The 19,558-nt window shown below is 46.0% G+C and overlaps 1 protein-coding gene across 1 annotated transcript in view; it reads right to left on the minus strand.

Moving 5' to 3' along the window:
* LOC147683962 (guanine nucleotide exchange factor DBS-like) overlaps positions 1-19,558 on the minus strand; it is a 1,615,891-nt gene that overhangs the window by 955,862 nt on the left and 640,471 nt on the right. Inside the window, exon 9 of the mRNA XM_086942584.1 lies at positions 5,158-5,272. Within this exon, the coding sequence (XP_086798710.1) occupies positions 5,158-5,272 (115 nt within the window). The remainder of the gene's footprint in view (positions 1-5,157; positions 5,273-19,558) is intronic.

Raw genomic sequence — 19,558 nt, forward strand, 5'->3', positions numbered from 1 at the left:
CAAATTATACAGTATGCAAATAAGAATGTACTACTATAGATATACTGGAGTAAAATATTAAGGATATACCGAAGCCAATATAGGTGCAAACATAAGACTACAGTAGACACATATGACTCTAGTGAGCAACCGGTGAAATATGAGGTCACGCTCTGTGCACTACCGGTGGGGAAGACGTGAAAATGGGTGCGGGTTACACAAAATGTATAAAATACCGTGAGAAATATAATACTGCAATGAAAGGCAGACACTTAATCACGTGAAGAATTACATACCATGAGAATATAATACTGCAATAAAAGGCAGACACTTAATCACACGAAGATTTAGATACAGAGCTATGTACAGTCTGTGGTGAGTGGGATTGGTATAACAAGGCCAGTTCTTAGGTTATGTTCAGATGGCCGCCCGAGAAGCACATACAGAAACACGCGTCCTTTGTAGAAGTCCTTTGTCTGTTGTTGAAGACTTTAAGAGAGTTAGGTTTCCCTTTCTACTCTATGGCAGGTCGGGTTAGTCCATCATCTGTGTTAGTTGGTGGGGAGGAGAAGGTACAGCTCCAGTGTTGCAAGGAGGAGAGGAGCGCGTCTTATCTCTATTTTGGTGACTCCTGAGCTCATTGGTATGTAGCCTCATGGTCATCTGGTGGGCAGTGGAGGCGATTTATGGCTCTTCTTTATGGCCCCCGCCATTTTAGTTAGTGGAGAGTGCAGGGATCGCTTTGTCCACAGAAACAATTCTGCATGCCCGTACCACTGTGGTAGTACATTCAGAGCAATCCCAGAGGTTATTTGCTTGCATAACGCTTCAGGGGCCTCATGTACATCTGCTCACCATGTTGCAATTGTGTTAATCAGGACGGGCGATTCACCAACTCGCCTGTGCAGACGCGGCATTTGGGAGCTTATACTTGTATGTCGATTATTGGGGGGAGAGGGGGGCGGCAGAGCATCCGACTAAGAAACGGTGTGAGCAATGATCTACAATATCACAGAGAGACTCACGGGGGTAGGGTTGCCCTCTCTCAGCTGCACTCGTTCAGACCACTCTCCCCCCCCCATCTGCAAAGTTACATCCAGATCGCGGCTCCACGTTATCTCAGGGAGTGGAGTGGGGGGGGCGCAGAGCTCAGCTTGTAGAGTGGGGGGACACAGAGCTCACCTTGGCCACAGTGCGCTTGCTTTCTCTGGAGTCGCCGAGTTGTGTAGTTTCCGTCCCGGAGCCCTGGAGCCCCGGTGCAGCAGTCAGGCAGGAGCTCAGCGAGCAGGACAGCCCGTGGGGCCCCGGGGGTCACAGCGGTGATTGCAGCTCGCCTTGGCCACAGTGCGCTTGCTTCCCCTGGTGTCGCCGCGTTGTGTAGGATCCGAGCCGGAGCCCTGGGGCCCCGGAGCAGCAGTCAGGCAGGAGCTCGGCGAGCAGGACTGCACGGCTCCCGACGGGGCACCGGGGGTCTCAGTGGTGATTGTAGGCACGCAGGAACACTCCGCAGTGGGGTTCCCGTCATCCGTCCGGCCAGCATTGATCCCGGTCAGGCTCCAATTCCACGATGACCGGCGCCAGCGGTAATGATTGCAGGCGGGTCCGGCACCACTTCCTCGTTGACCGATGCTAGCTATGGCGATTGCCGTCGGGTCGGATACCTCTGTTGCACAGCCACAGCTCGTCGCGCAGGCAGCCACTGGCTCACCAGCAGCCACAACGTGCACCGGTCGAGCGCTGCGGACTCCAGGCAATAGACATCCGTGTCGTGCTCTGCAAGCTGGTCAGGGGGATCCCAGGGACCGAGGAGGAAGGTGTGGGTGGCTTGTCTTCTCCTGCGAGGCTCAGCTTCCAGGCAAGTTGGGGATCCTCAGCAGCTTTCGTCCACCGCCGGGCAGGTAAGGAAGTTACTGTTACTCCAAATCCTATTACTTGTTCCAGTTACTCTTGTGTTGCTTAGCACAAAAACGCGGGCCGGGTGCTAACGGGGATAAAAACCAAAATTGGGATCCCCAGCACTTGGAGCTCCCGCCGGGAGCTCCTACCCGGAGGCCATCTTTTCATTATGTCATCTATTTGCCATTAAAGCCCCTTTACATTATGGGGCTTTGATGGCAAATAGATGACACTATCGTCTATACCTTATTCATTAACTTTTTTATTTTCAACATTAGCTTAGGCGTTAAGTCAAATTTTTCTGTTTCTGTCAAGAAAGTGGCAATGATGACAGAACTGGTGAGTACCAACCAGTAGCTCATTGGATGGTGCTTACCAGGCACGGCCCGTGACGGGCGTGCCACCGGGCGGGGACGTGGGGCGGGTGAGGGGCAGGGTGGGGGGTTGTAAAATGCGGGAAACAGACAATTTAAGGTAAGTACCGAAAAAAATGAATAAAACGAATTTTGCTGCGCGCGTTGCATCTCATTTGGCAATGCAGTGCGCGCAACAAAATTTGTTTTATTTATTTTTTTGGTCCTTACCTTAAATCGTCCGTTTTCCCACCTTGCCCCTCCCCCGCCCCACGTCACCGCCCAGTGGCACGCCCGTCACGGGCCGTGCCTGGTGCTTACGTGAAATGAAATTAAATGAAAAAAGTATTTATAGAGCGCATGGCTGCCCTGGAGCGTCCCAGCGCTAAAATGAAACACATAACCACAGCCGTGTGCACCGGAGAATTAGGTGTCAAGAGGGAAGAGGTGGGTTTTCAAGGCCTTGCGGAATTTCCCAAGGCTGGGTTCCTTGCGAAGCACAACAGGGAGGGCATTCCACAACTGCCAGGCGTTTATGGAGAACCGACGGCCGCCGGACTTTGCTTTCTTCGCTCTGGGAATTGCCACCAAATTACTGTGTTCAGAGCGAAGGGAGCGTGGCGGCTTGTAGGGGCGGATCAGGTCCTTCAAGACGGGAGGGCCCGAGCCCTGAAGTGATCTGAACACTATACACAGGGATTTAAACTTCACTCTTGCCCGAATCGGCAACCAGTGAAGGGCCTTGAGGGCGGGTTTGGCCGAGGCTCTTTTTGGAATTCCGGTAAGTAACCTGGCGGCCGCGTTCTGCACTCTCTGAAGTGTGTTGAGGGTCGATTCTGGTGCAGCAAGAAATAGAGCGTTACTATAATCGAGCCTAGAAAGGATCAGGCCCTGCACCAGGAGCTTCCTTGAGTTGGGTGGAAGGAGCGGCAGAATTTTCCGCACTGACCGGAGCAAGCCGTAACAAGTCCCTGCAACTCTCTTGGCCTGTGTTCTCATTGACAAATCCGGTTCCAGCCAGACCCCCAAGCTTTTTATAGCGTCCTTTGGGTCAGGGGGGGCACCCAGGCAGGGGGGCCACATAGGTTTTGGGAGCGAGGTGTACATGTTGCCCAGGAGCATCAGCTCCGTCTTGGTGCCATTACGTTTGAGGCGAGAGTCTGACATCCAAGACATGATGCCAGAGAGACAGGAGGCAAACTTTTCCCCATGGCTTTCTATGAGCGACAGTGAGACAATCAGTTTGGTGTCGTCTGCGTAGGTCACTATTTTCACCCCGAAGGGTGAAACCACCTCCTCCAGTGGGGCCATATAAATGTTAAAAAGCGTAGGGCTCAATGATGAGCCCTGCGGAACTCCACACTGAAGGGGGATAGGCAAAGATTTGATGTTGCCTTCACAGACCTGGTATTCCCGCCCACTCAAGAAGGATGTAAACCATTTGAGTGCTACGTCCCTCACTCCTATCTTGGCCAAACGGTGGATCAGGATCCTATGATCCACCGTGTCAAATGCAGCACTTAGATCCAGGAGGACCACAGCAGCGGATCCTCCTGAATCCAGGATGCATCTGGCTTCCTCCACCATGGCGATCAAGGCTGAGTCAGTTCCCTGACCCGGCCGGAAACCAGTTTGCGTACGACGCAAGAGGTCATTTGACTCCAGGTAGAGTGATAGTTGCCGGTTAGCATGTTTCTCAGCAATCTTACTGAGACCTGGCAAAAGTGAGATAGGACGGTAGTTTGACAAATCTGCGGGATCAAGGCCCGGCTTCTTTACTAGTGCCTTAACCATTGCCTTCTTCCAACTAGGTGGTACTATACCCTGATTGAGAGATAAATTGAGCAGGTCCGTTGCGGGACCGGCGATGGTGTTTGGTGAACCGCTTGAGAATGTGAATTGGCATGGGGTCGGTGGGCGAGCCACTCTTGAGGGCCGCTAATTTGGCACAGAAAATTTCCCTCGAGATAGGTGTAAAGCTGTTGAACATGATCCTATCAGGCGTAGTGTCAGGTACAGCAGTGTCCCAATTGTGGGTACTCTGGGGCAGACTAGCCAGGATATTACTAATCTTGGTGTCAAAATAGTGGGCTAGTTGGTTGCATTTATCTTTGCACCCATCTGGTGGCACCGATGGGGTAGGGACTTTAAGCAGTTCATTGACGATCTTATACGTCTCTCTAGAGAAGTTGGAGGAGGTTTTAATTCTTTCCTCAAGGAAGGTGGCTTAGTCAGATTGCGAGCCGCTTTATAAGCTCTCATGGCTTCCCGGTAGTCTAGAGGCACTTTCAGACCCACCTCGCATTTTTTAATGATATTTGGCTAGCCCACCTTGACATCTTTGGTTGATGGGTGTGTGACCTGATAAAGGTGGTTGATGATTTTTTTAATAACGAGGAACACAGATGGGTGGGCATGAATAGATAAGTAAGCATAGTCTCACCTAGGAGTAATAAATAATGCCCGTGTGTTAGAGATTTTTCTAGAGTTGTTATGTGTTTTCTATAACCAGGTCTTGTTGTTTTGCGTTGCACTATACAAGTACCAATACATAAACAATAAATATGTTCTTCTACCCCTGAAGGGCCACAATGGCCACTATGCTTTCCTCACCACATTATCCGCCTTGTCATGCCTCATAGTTATCTTTACTTATCTTTCCTGGAATTGCAGAACCACAAACCCATTGAGATCTTTTTTCCTTGACCAGTGATTATATCCACAATGCTTTAGCCACTGCCTACAGCACTATGAGCTGTAGCAATTTAGCACAGATGTTGCAGAATGTAATTTGATATTTTGCATTTTCATTTTTTTCTGAGTACTCAATTGCAATTGAAACCATCTGATGTTGGAGAAATGCATGCAAGTGGTGCCGTGTTTTGTTGGGCAACAACAAAGGAACTAATGTGCTTGTTGAAAAACCTACCTCCCGGAAATCATGTTCAAAGTGGCGGAGCTGCAGGCACTGTTCCAGTTTCAGGTGATGTCTTGACCAAAATTCATCAAAGGCTCTTTCCGTCTCATCCAGTTGTGCCAGTAACCTGTTGCGAAAGGAGGGACACAGAGGTTAAACACGGGAGCAGGAGATACTCATCACAATGTCAGGCTTCCTGCCTTTAATATGCTAAAAAAATTTCAGAACAGCTGATTAGATTGGACCATTTGTTCCAAAATTGAAATATTGCTAGTTTTGTGTAATCTATAGATTGCTCCCATTAATTATTGGTTCCTAAAGCACATAGTTGGAGCTTAGGCACACTTAAGTATATCATATATGTGATATAGCAGTATATATCTCCTTATTTGAACTTTAATATACTTTGTATAAATTCCACCCTTAACACTGCTTTAGATTGTAGTGCGCTGGCTCGGTGTACAGACCTAAGCATTAATCATCATAGCCTTGCCCGAGTTCAGCAACCTGTCCAATAAGCATTACTCCTTGCAAATTTAGGGGTTCAGCACTTGTCTCAATCAGAAGCAGTATCTTGGCTGACCGTGCCTACCATGGGACCCATTCCCCAGTTTAGAACCCCAAACCCCGATTGTGGCACCAGAAAGCCGCCATCTTTGCATCAAGGACCTACGCTACCTGGCTGGATCAAAGTCTCGAGCGGGGCCATGTGTCGCTTCTCAGCCTACTCAACTGGGAAGGCTTTTTCAGTTACCTGCACCATCTGCCACATGTTTGAGCTTTAAGATAATGCTGCACTCTCATTCATCCCTCACAACAAGAAGAAGGGTGAAGCAGCAAACTACCATTACATCTCATGAAGAAATTCTGATGTATTCCAACATCTCCTTCTACCTGTTCTCCTTAAAGCAGCGTTGCATGTTCTCATCATCTCATAACTGGACTTCTGCAGAGGTCCCCATCACCAACCTGACCCTCTCAATGCCCTCTTTCTTGCAGCTGGCAGGCTAGTTTATAGCATACACAATCCAACTACATCACCCACATTCTTAGGGACTTGCAGTATGGTTCAACTCTGCACACTTACCCTAAGACAGTCACAACAACTCCCTGTCTCACCGGGACCAAACTCCTTACCACCTCAGGAGGCTCCAGGCAGCTTAAAAGCAAGGAATCACGGCTGCTAGAGGTCCTAAGTTAAAAACCTCTAACCTTTGCTACCAATTAGACCCATGACACCAACCCCTCTATCGATCTTTTATAAGCAACTAAGAGCTCCCCTTTTCAAATAATTCCTCTCTCGTTGACTTATCCTTTGGGCTGTGATGTTTACCAAAAATGTCATTCATTCTTTAAGAACTATGTTGACCTTTTGTTTCATCAGTTATGCATACATGTGGAGTGGTGGGGCTCACTGGTTAGAGGTGGCAGACCCGTAAGCAGAGAACGGCCCGGGACCAGGGTTCAATTCCCAACGCGGTAGGGTCGTGGACCAGGGTCAAACGGACTCGATAATTCTCGCCTCGGTGCCTACTCTAACAAGGGAACACACTCGGCAACTCTGGGCATTAAGCTTGCCTCATCTCTACAACGGCCCCCCACGGACGCCGGGGATGCCTGGTTTCACCTTGGAGATACCCAGAAAGGGACCATCTCACAGGGAAAACCAGGACGGGTTCCCCAGCGGTATACAGCGACAGGATACTCCTTGGAGTCACAGTGCGCTTTACAAGTACACCCACATTTACATACATACGTATATTATGATTGTCCCCCCATGTTCTAATAAGATAAAATAATGCCATTCCTTTTAACTGATGTAGCCCGCTCAGTCTCTGTAAAGCGCCTTTAACTTACTAGTTCTTAGAGCGCTATATAAATATTTTAAAAACTAAGTGATCCTCAGTGCCATCCTGTATCCTACAGTGGTCACATCCATTCAGCCATTTTTCAAGACGAGCTTACTCATTAATGTAAAAAGAAGAATAGGATTTGCCTCCATCCTTTTGTTAATGAGTGTAAGAAATGCAAGAAATCTGCATTTATAAAGGTATGCACGCGAAATTTGCACAGTGGGATCATAACGGTAAACCAACAGAGGCCTGTAGTCTGTTCTGAAGTCTGTAATGTCAAATCAAATGCTACCAGAAAGTGATGGAAGAGAGTGTGAGATTTCATGGTATTTCTTTCTTTTTTTATTTTAATGTTTTATAGAGCGCGAACTTGACCCGTGAGGGTATCAGAGCGCTTTACACGGTTACACGGTAAAACAGGCAACAAAGCAAGATAAGAAAGCAACAGAAAACTCAAGTACAGAAATATAAGGGGTTTGGGGAGGGATAGGGAAGCTGAGGAGCATAGGATACAGTTATAGTTGTCCAGTAGAAGCAGAACCAAAAGCAACACGATTGCGTATCAGGGCGATTTGGTAGGCAGCGGAGGAGGCAATAATTAAGTATTCGATAGGCACACTGTGGTAGGTGACAGCATGTCAATTGCCTAGAAATTTGCCCATGAGAAAGGTTTTGGTCTCCTTCTTGAAGCGTGATAGAGAGGGGATTATTCGGATGTCAGGTGGGAGAGAGTTCCAGATTCTTGGTGCTGCTCCAGAGAATGCCCTATTATAGGTTCTTTTCTTCTTAAAGCGAGCAGGTTGGAGCAGGAGGTTTCGAGCGGACCAGGAGTTCCTAGTTCCTCCAGACATCACCAGTTTCTGTGTCAGATAGGAGGGGGAGTTTGTGTAAAGGGCCTTGTGAGTGATGCAAGCAATTTTCAGTTGTATTCTGGCCTCCATAGGGAGCCAGTTTAGTGCTTTCAGATGTGGAGAAATGTGGTCACATTTTCTGGTGCCTGTAAGTAATCTTGCGGCCGCATTGAGGCAGGATTTTAGAGGAGCCAGGGAGATTTTTGTTAATCCGGTGAGGGTGGAACACCCATATTCCAGTCTCGATGTGACTAGTGTTTGGACTGCCATTTTTAAGTCTAGAGCATCTATGAAGGGTTTTAATTTCCACAGGTAGCTCAGGTGGAATCTGGCTGATTTAGCCGCTGAGTTGATGTGGTCACGCATGTTCAGGTTACTGTCAAAGAGTATCCCCAGGGATTTGGCAGAGTTCACAATGGTCGGTGGGCAATTTAAGGCTGTGATAGCTTTGATCCAAGTCTCGATTTCAGGGTTGGCTTTGGAGGGGGAGATCAGGAGGAATTCAGTTTTCTTTGCATTGAGTTTCAGTTGGTTAGCGGCAAGCCATTGGACAGTGAATTTCAGGGTCTCGTTCAAGGTAATGATCTCCTCAAGTGATGAGATATTGAAGTATATTTGGGTGTCATCCGCGTACATATGGTAGGAGATGTTAGCGGTACGGAAAACTTCAGTGAGTGGCACTAAATACAGGTTAAAGAGGGTGGGTGATAAGGTTGAGCCTTGGGGGACACCTACTGTGACTGGGGTGGGAGCTGAAAGTTTGCCATTTATGAGGAATCTTTGAGATCGGTTATGAAGGAAGGACCTAAACCAATCTAGGACAACTCCATTGAGCCCCATCCTGAGATTAAGACGTTCAAGTAGCTTATCATGGTTGACCGTATCGAAGGCGGAGGAAAGGTCTAGGAGGATTAGAAGGCAGGTTTTGCCTTGGTCAAGGGCTTGGAGAGCATCATCCACGATGTGCAGCATAGTGGTTTCCATGCTGTGCCCCGGTCAGAAGCCTGATTGAAGGTTGTCCAATAGGGGGAAGTTAATAATGTGTTGACTTAGTTGCTGTTGGACACATTTTTCTAACACTTTAGCTAACAGAGGGATATTGGAGATAGGTCTGAAATTGTCGGGGGAAGCGAGGTCCAGCGATGGCTTTTTTAGGATAGGAAGGACCTGACCAGCTTTCAGGGGGTCAGGGATAGAACCCTGTTGGAGTGAGGCGTTGATTATCGTGGTCCAGTAGGGAATAATGGCACGTGTGACCGCGGTGAGGCAGTTAGATGGTAGAGGGTCATTGAAGTGGTTATTGGGGTTCAAGGTAGAGAGGATTTTGGAGATGGAGTCTTTATCGTAGTATTCGAAGTCAGTGCAGTGAGCTTGGTTTTTAGGTGAGGCCAGAGTGGGTAGTGCAGAGAAGGGGGGAAGGTCAGGGAGGGACTGAGAGTAATCAGCTGTATTGAGTTCAGTTTCAAGAGCCTTGGTTTTATCAGTAAAGAAAGAGGAGAATTCCTCAGAGGATATTAGTGATTATGGGGATTCTTTCTGAGATTTAGCCATTTTATTAGATTGGTGTTTGATCAGCTCAAAGAGCTTGCGGGGTCTGTTTCTGGCATTCCCCAATTCCGATCTGAAGTATTCTTTTTTTGAGTTCAGGATGTGTTTTTTGTAAGAGTTTCTTGCCTGTCGGAGAAGTTTAAGGTGCTCACAGGGGGGTGCTGTCTCCAGATTATTTCGGCTTGTCTTAGGGTTCTCCTTTCCATGTTGAGGGAATCAGAAAACCAGGGGTTTCTGACTTTGATTTGTGACCTTTTTAGTTTTAGAGGTGCTAGATCGTCCAAGATGTTTGAAATGGATGCTGAATAATGAGGTCACTGACCGCAGTAATATGCGCGGGGGGAGATCAGAATTGCAGCGTGATTCCAATTTGATAAGGTCAAGGTTTTTAGTGTCTCTGATCCAGCGCTTGGGGACCACTGATTGCGGTGTCATTGACTTGCAGGTCCCTGCTAGGACAAAGGAGATGGTGTGGTGGTCGGACCAGTCGCATGGTTCTATGGAGACAAGTCTGACTGCAGCTTCTTTAGAGATGATCCAGTCAAGGGTGGCCCCTTTTTAGTGAGTAGGCAGCGAGCAGGCTTGGGACAGGGCTTGATCAGTGAGGAGGTCTTTGATAGCGTTGACGTGGGGGTCTTTAAGGTCATTCCAATGTAGGTTGAAGTCATCAAGGAAGATTTCTTTCATGTTGGAGGGAATCTTGGTCGTGATGATATCCAAGAGGAGGTGGGTGGTAGAAGATGTGTAAGGTATGTTTTAAACTGTACCTACACTGCAGACAGAACATGTCTCCATCTAAATACTTCAGCTTCCCCTCTCAACTACCTCCGTCCGCTTTCTTCCATTTATCCCTTCCCTTCTCACAGCGAAGCGGAGAGGCCATTGAATAAGATTTGTCTGAAGTAATGAAAACATCATCATGGAGTCTTTCTTCTATATACTTGATTATTATCTTCAATGCCATAGTGGCATCTCAGTCCACCTGAACGCCTGTCTAACCTATCTTTGTAGTACCCTGATGCTTGTATCTTTCATGAAGTCTTTTATCAGTCACGTTTTATGAAGCCTTCCATCCCTCCAGTTTCTGTATGTGGCTCAGGCAAAGAAGTATTTTGTGGAACTCAGCTTCAGGGCACGATCTGGGTTCCCCAAGCACCCAGGGCAGACCATAGGAGAACAAACGTAAAGGGAAGAGATGTCCTCACAGGAATCTTTACAAGAGACAGAGACATGGCACATTTCTGGAGCAATTCTGGATTCATTTGTCAAAGAGCCGCATATATGTTAAAGAAAGAACTGCAAAATGGGGTTCCAGGACATTCTATAAAGAAATTCTCAAAAAAGAAGAGACAAAAGTTTATTTAGAAAGAACTTCTTGTCTAGGCTTTTCCCCCTTAAAAAATCCCTACGTTTTACGCTAGATGTGATATAATCTAAAAGGTTCTGCTTGGTGCCAATGGTTGCTCTAATAGCCGGAGCCCAAGGGTGATGCCTAACATTACCTTGTACAATTCACTCACTCTGTAAACATCATTCCACATAATCCACTATTCACCTTCCACAGGCAACCTGTAAATTAAAGGAGACTAAGATGGTCAGTAGTCCGAGTTCTGAAAAGGCTCTCCATGCTTCTCAAGTGAAGACTATATGTCCACATAATCATGTCTATATTTTTTTCCTGAAAGCTGTTGGATTAGCACTAAACTGCTGCCTGCACTTGTGGCACCCCCACTCTAACCCTGCACCATATTAATGGAAATCAAGGTAGCCGCTTACAGTGCCGTCAGCAATGTATGTGCCACATTGGATACCAACCACCTTTACCACGGCTCCATTACCAAACAACTATAACACATTTTTTACAATACATCTACATCTAGAACGTGGTAAGTTGCAACTTGGTAAGTTTATAAGGGGTTATAGAGTGGGTTATTATGATCGACTTTTAGGGTTCACGGAAGTTTAGTGTTAAGGGGTAGTATGGAGTTTTTAGGGTTCAGGATTGGTATGTCTTTAGTGAACCTCCTTCTAAGCAGTTGAGGCCCCACAAAAGACCAACACTGTGCCAAGGACTGGGCTGGGGTCTTATAAGGCAAAATAAGCTGGGTGGCCACTTCAAAGTCACTGGGTGACAAATGATCACTTTAGGCAAATCTACGTCATGACCCTCAAAACGCTACAAAAACACAACCCACGAGGGAGCCAAGTATCTATGCAGCCAGTAGAAATGAGTGTATATTAATGTGAGCTACTACGCATCAGGGTAAATACCTTACATATAGATAACACAACCCACGTCAAAATTTCACATTCTGTGTTGCTCCGTCATTCTACTCAATATAGTTCTACAGTGTTTCATTTAAGTTTTTACCAGGAGCCCGCAGCATCTCGGCCGAATGGCAGTGTTGCTGAATACCAAGACCGTCTAGTCTTGAATCCACGTCATGCCTCTTTCTGCTATCACCCTGCACTTCCAATCTCTTTATCTCACTCTTGCAAGCTTTTTTCAACCCTGCTTTCTCACTTTTCACTGTTTCAGTTATTTTTCTGCCTCCTTCTTTCTCACTTTCCCTCTCCTGCGCAAGAGTCGTAGTCTGATGATGAAAACTAAGTCTTAGACCTCAAAATAACTACTGCTGCCACCAGTGATACAAGTTTCTGTTTGAAATAAAGGAGCTGCTCACAAGAGGAAGATGCTTGGCAAAGTATTTGTTTCCTGATTCTTCTTTGTGTTCCCTGCCAATCCATCACATTTTTTATTCTTCATTTTTGGATTCTGGAAATCTACTGGATTCTGCTTCTGGATTTATACCTGGCTCTTTTCTCCTCACTGATGTCAGGCGGAGTTTGGTGCCTTCAAGATCACCTAAGTGCTTAGCTTCATTTGTAAATCAAGAGTTACAAGATTGCCAAGGAGGTATAATTTTCCCTTTTGTGTTTTTTCCTCCTAACTGGGAGCATGTTAAGAAGCTAGTTGAAACATTTCAAGAAAACTGTGCTGTTCAGGGTGGCACCGTGACTGTGGAGAGGAATCAGCCTTTCCTCAAGAAACCAAGAATGGGACTCAGGGGGCTTTCTCAGTTTCAGACTAGTCGTTTTCTCTTGATTTTCTACTGAATTTGACTGTTTCGGAAAAATATAGCCTGAGGCAGACAGAAACATGATAATTCCTTTACTCTTAAATATTACCTTAATGCCTTCTTTTGGTGTTGCTTGTTGTACAAGACCTATACAAATCCTCAGCATGGAGAACACATTGGCGCAGATAACGTTTTTAGGTCAAATTGTACATCTCTTCCTGAAAGGTACACACGTACACACACACACGTACACCCAGACACACACACACACACACACACACACACACACACACACACACGTACACACACGTACACACACCCATACACACCCACACACACGTACACACACACACACACACCCTTAAATCATCTAAAATTAAAGGACATTGCTTTGCTTGATCTATTTCGACTGAAACTGTTATGTTTTTTCGTGATGTAAATCAGGGCACCGACTGTAATTAATCTAAATTACTCTTGTACGTCTTTGGGTTTTGTTCACCCTATATTGCCTGTAGCAATTTCTTTCATCTGGAAAATGTTGTGAGTATAACAAATTACTGGGTAACCACTGGTGAATTTATGTAAACAGCAACGTCCCCATCTTAGATCTACTTTGTACTTTGCAGAACTGCAAATAAATAAGCAAACAAACAAATAAATACATGGATGGATGAATGATACCCATAGCTACATTTGGTCTTGAGGTTAGTAGATGGAATTGTAAAGGGGCCACAGCTGCTTAGTTAATGATTGCTGGTCTCCCAAAAGAAGTTCGAGGTTGAACTCCAAAGACATACATTCCACAAGATTATTAAATGAATAATTGGCAGAGGACGGTTCTAATTATGTGTACTCAACAATGGAAGGGAAAAAACCTTTAATGTCCAGCTACCTATTGTACAGGCATTCTCCTGACTTAGCAATTTCATACTCACCATTGTTTCTATGCAAAATCAGAACTCACATTCATGCTTTGTTCCAATATGAAGACTCCTTTCTAGTAAACCTTTGGTGTATATCACCTCTTGTAGCCTCCTACAGCTGTAAATACCAAAACCCTATGAAAGATTTGACTTTCTGCATTAAGAGTTTTCTGATCTTCGCAGTTAATGGCTCTTCATACTCACCCAAAGGAAAACCTCCTACATGGAGCAAGAATTTAACATGAACTGTTAATCCACTAATTAGACAACTTGTCTGAATGAAGTAATGAAAAACCAAAGTAAATATTTTCTGTATATTTGATTCCAGATTAAGAGAAACTTTAACTTGATACTTTTTAATAGACACAACTTATATGTGGGGTTTACTTTTCACCAAGAGGAGGGAAAATATCTTTTGACCACAACTGATAACAAGGAAATAGCAATCACATCATTTTGGCCTGTGCTTCTAATTTTCGGTAGGGTGACACAAACAGATAAGTTCTGATGAAGGAGTTACATATAGTACATTGATGTTAGAGATGGTAAGGACAGCATCTTTCCCATCTTCATGTGGTTTCAAAGTGGCTGTGTATAGTTTTTCAAAGACAAACAGACCATGCAACGTATCTATTTTATCTGAGAATTGTTTTCTGAGTTAACATTTGTATTCTAGCAAAGACACTTTGTCCTGCGTTTTTTGGTGTAAACATTTAGAACAGAACAAGACTACATATTACAGAGTATACTGATACAGCTCATGGAAAGGGCCTCCAAGGCCATAAGAAAAAGATCAATAACTATAAATCTAGGATAAATTACATCAGTTACTGGGATGTTAGAATGGATCAGAAGAACAAGTTTCTTGCCTTCAGTAACACTTTTTTCTGTGGATACTCTATCTAACTGCTGCCCCCTCACCTTTAGAACATACCCAGGTGTCAGGGTGGAGCTGGAGAACTTAAACAGCCGTGCTCCTGCGCCCTGGCAGGTGGTGTCATGGGGCTTTGAGTTTACTCCAAACTGCCCTGGAAGTGACACGCGGAGACGCATATAAGCACCACCCCTTTGCCCTGACATCAGTTTCATGTCTCTTTTTCTTTTCAGTTTCAGGGGATTGACTCAAATAAAAAGTCTTGCAGGACCGAGCGAGCAAAGAGACCTTTTCATCAGACCTTGCTGTCAAGGAAATAGTGTTCCCTAAATGTATACACCAATGGCCATGCCGCAGTCTGGCAGATACCAATCATAGGCATCCCTATTGCCAATGCAGTTGTAGAAGCTGTGGCCCTGGTTGAATGGGCTCTGAGGTCCTTGGAGAATGTATTTTGACCAGGGTGTAGCAGATCTTAATGCAAAGGACAATCCTCCCTGGAAGTGTCTAGTTTTGCACCGTGTAGCTGGAGAAGAGCGGATTGTTTCCCTGATGATCTTTTGTTTAGTTGATGTAAAAGCTTGTTAGATTTGGGGGTCTCTAGTTGGCACAGGTAGGTACTTGTGACAAATAGGGACCCTTGCCTCTAGTCAGGGTAAAGGGGATACACTCCTAAAATAACCCCTGCTCACCCCCTTGGTAGCTTGGCATGAGCAGACAGGCTTATCTCAGAGGCAGTTTGTAAAGCATTTGTGACCACATACAGTAATCCAGTGACAACACTACAGATGGACACCACACAGTTGGATATTAAAAATAAGTATTCTTTATATAGACTTAACACAAGACCGCAAAGGACAAAAATCCACAATACTATACTTAGAATGGTAGTTTTAGCTTAGTTCTGTTCAGTTCTTAAAATGTGACACTTTAAGTCAATGTACCTTTCGATGCGTGACGCTTCCATACAAACAGTGTTGCAGTGATGGAAATGCGGCAAAGTTACGTTGCAAAGAAATAAAGACGTGAAGATCTTCCAGATGCGGCACGCTTCTCTGATGATGCGAGAAGTCTCGATTCGATGCGTCGGCTGCAGCAACAACACCCTGGTTCAGTGATGCGACGGCAACAGCTTCGGCTGCGACACTCTTCTCCGACGATGCAAGAGGCTTCCGCACAATGCGACAACTACAGCGGAGACATCCAAGATGCGACGGCAGCAGCTCTGACAGCGGCACACTTATTTGTGAATGCGAGGCGCTTTTCTTGATGCGGTGCAATACGACAGCTACTTCGGCGACATCCACGATGCGACGGCAGCAGCAGCGACGGCGACACACTTCTTCCTCGTTGCAAAGCACTTCTCTCGATGCGGTGCAATACGACAGCTACAACGGAAACATCCACGATGCGACGGCAGCAGCAGACATGGCGACACGCTTCCTCTTCGTTGCGAGACGCTTCTCTCGATGTGGTGCAATACGACAGCTACAGCGCCGACATCCAAGATGCGACGGCAGCAACGGCGACACGCTTCTTCCTCGTTGCGAGGCACTTCTCTCGATGTGGTGCAATACGACAGCTACAACGGCAACATCCACGATGCGACGGCAGCAGCAGCAATGGCGACAAGCTTCCTCTTCGTTGAGAGACGCTTCTCTCAATGCGGTGCAATACGACAGCTACAGCGGCGACATCCAAGATGCAACTGCAGTAGCAGCGACACGCTTCTTCCTCTTGAGTCGCGCTTCCAGCTCCTTACAACACGCAGTCCCTCAGAAGGCCCAAAACAGCAGCAGGCACTTCCCGAGGAACTCTGGGGAGCTGGGTGTTGAAGCCTGTTGACCCTGAGACTTCAGCAGGAGGCAAGCTCTGTTGTAAGGGGTGGGAGATCCTTCACAAGTTGAACATAAAGTACACAAAGTTCCTTTCCCCTTCCTTTGGCAGTCAGGCAACCACTGCAGGCCAATCCCCCAAGCAGTACTTCAGCTTAGGTATAGTCTCTCCTCAGTTTCTTCAGGTTCCTCTCTTCAGTAAAGGTTTCTTCTTGTTTGTCCAAAAGTGATCTAAATTCTTGGGATCAGGGTCCCACTACTTATACCCCAAAATCCTTTGCCCTCTAAGGGCAGAGGGGCCTTTGCCCAGTCCAAACCAGTTCTGGAGCACTCTGTTGACAAGACTCTTTCTTTCCTTTCACAGTGCAGGGCAGAAACATCAGACGCCCCACAGGAGGAGGAGCCAGCATTGTGGAGGGAAAGCACAGCCCTGGAGCACTTTGTTGACATGATTCCTTCTCTTCTTTCACAGTGCAGGGCAGAGACATCAGCCGCACCACAGGAGGTGGAGCCAGCATTGTGAAAGGCAGGCACAGCCCTATTCAGGCCCCAGGTGCAACTCCTCCCACCCATCTAGATGCAGATCTCTCTATTCACCACTGGGCTGACTCATTCTGTCTCTTGGAATTCCCCAGCCGTGTCACTCAAAAACACCAGACAAGGAATACACAACCTAGCAGAGGCAGGCTTTGGATAGTTAAACAAGAAAATACCTACTTTCTAAAAGTGGTATTTTCAAACACAAAATGTTAAAACCAACTTCACTAAAAGATGTATTTTATCGTTCTGAGTTCAGGCATACTAAATTCGAATTTCTAATGTGTTTCCTGAGTCAGTTAGGATTATAAAATGTAATAATCTTGCTGCCCATTCTGGCCTATGGAGAACAGGTAACCTTGCAATATTGAAAAACGAAAATGGCTGTCATTCACTATTAGGACATGCCACACACATCAGGGCTTATCCTACCTTATACTTACAATGCACCCTGCCCTTGGGCCTACCATAGGGGTGTCTGATATGGAGAAAAGGGAAGGTTTAGGGACTGGCAAGTGGGTGCACTTGTACAGTCAGCATGACAGTACCAGACTGCACACAGGCTCTGCAATGGCAGACCTTAGACACATTTTACCAGGCTGCTTCTGTGGGTGGCACAACCAGTGCTGCAAGCCCACTAGCAGCATTTGGATTTACCTGCCCTGGGCACACTCAGTGCACTGTACTAGGGTCTGACAAGTAAACCAAATCAGTCAATTATGGAATCACCAATTAATACATCAATTTACAATAGGGAGCACTTGCACTGTGGCACTGGACAGCAGTGGCACAGGGCCCAAAGCATCTAACACCAGCAAAAACACATGAGGCAACAGCAAAAAATGGAAGGGAGACCCACGCCAAAGGTGCCAGATCTAACAAAGCTCAAACCCCCTCTTTGGATAGGCATTGGAGCCTCCTTTTTGAGAGATGAGGTGGAGTAAAGAATTCTATCAAGGTGACTGGCCAATGTGGAAGGGTATCACAACCTTTGGGACCTTAGAGAGGCAAGCTGTTGGGGTTCTTGGCACCAACTTGACCTGAAATAAGGTTTTATATGCTGTATAACTGACAGAGTCTGCAGCGTCTGCAGCTCATTCACAAGGCATGCTAATGTGATGGCAGTAAGGAATACCGTTGTCAGCATCAACAGCCTTTAAGTGCAGTTGTGCATACGCTCAAAGGGTGTGTACATAAAGTATGGCAAGAGCAGGTTAGGGTCCCCTTATAGCATCACATATGGTTTGGAAGGCAAAATATGAGTCAAACATTTAATGAAATGCATCACAAATCAGAACTGGGGAACTGTACAAGGACGATGTGTGGCATAAAAAGAAAGGCTAAAAGGGACAATAAGTAACCTTTCCCTGTGCCCACTGAAAAGCCTTGCTCCGTAAAGGAGAGAACAAACAAAAGAACATTGTAGAAAGTCACTTTTAAGGGGACCTTACCAAAGTGCTCCTGCACAGAAGTGGCAAGCTCTGGCACCATAGATACTAGCATTGGCTCAGCAGCACCTATTTGAATAGAATCATGCGCCATTCCTCCTTTTGCATACTAATGGGGGTTGTTGAACTCTGACTTATGGGCCTGGACAGTGCAATAGGAATAGAAAGAGGATGCCTCTCCCTGTGCAGATTGGTACAACTACTCTTGCAATGAATGGCTGAAGAAGAAATTAAAGTGCATACACTATGAATAATAAACAGCCAATTGCACATAAATGCCTGCTGATATAAACCATAAATGACAAAACAATCAGTGGCAGAAGGGGCTAACCTTTTCCCCCTCAGTCTAAGACGATGTCGGTCAATATCTTTATTTCGGCCTAAATGGCCATAAAAGAGCAGGATAAATAAATAAATATGAAAATACATAAAAAGAAATAAAAATACAGAGCATATAAAAGAGAGAAAACAGATCCGACTATATATATTGCAGTAAAACCAGGATAAAATATGTTAAAACCTTAAGTACACAGCAGCATAAGGGGGCCACCTTTTTCTGTCTTAACATCCACAAAGACATCAAATACCTTGAAACTGCAAAGACAATGGACTGACTTGTATTACTTCTAAGTATTCTAAGGGTGATGCTGTAATTCATCAGACCCAAATTACGACAAAGTTGCATAAGCTCTTGTAGGGCAGCTAAAGCTAACTTAGATTACACAAAAGTGTACATTGCAGATATACAATATACATATATCCAACAGGAGATTTTGCTAGAGGGGTCGCTGACTCCGGGTGTCATAGCAGCTTATAGAGGCTTTACAGAGGCCTTGTACCGGTACTTTGACTCTTGTATTTCCTTGCCAAGTGTTTCATAAGGCTGCAAATATAAAGACACAGTCCACTCAACATTAACACGAACCCCGCTTCCAGACTCGGGCATCAACGTGCCGACTTAATGCATTCTGGGTGCTGTAGTCTCGGTTGGTGTTCGCTGAGCTAGTCTTTCAAACCAAGCACAGCTGACACACATTAACCAGGGGGTCCATAAGTACTGAATAGCACCGAATAGATTCCTCCAGAGCCCCTGACGCCAGTGCTTAAAGATGACGCTTAAAAAGACACAGCCAGGTATGGAGGTGGAGGTGGAGGTTGACCCCGCAGGTCCTGCACAAAGAAGGATAACAAGGAGTATAACTACCCAATAATCTCAGGAACTAATCAACGGTAACATCCTCCCCCAAGGACTCATCACTCACTTCTTTCCGGTCTCCAGTGGTCCAACAGTCTTGGACGAGGGGCAAGTGGAGACAGAGACCGTCTCCAAACTATCAGGAACCCCAAAGACCAACAAGGGTCAGAGGGGGCACTATTTCTGTGAGCCTGCTACCACATATAAAACTGGGAGTCCTGAGACCAGTCCTAAGCCCACTGCCAGGGCAAAAAGCCCAATATGGATCA

Source organism: Lissotriton vulgaris, chromosome 11 (genome assembly GCF_964263255.1).
Source record: "Lissotriton vulgaris chromosome 11, aLisVul1.2, whole genome shotgun sequence".
In the NCBI taxonomy this organism is placed as follows: Eukaryota; Metazoa; Chordata; class Amphibia; order Caudata; family Salamandridae; genus Lissotriton; species Lissotriton vulgaris.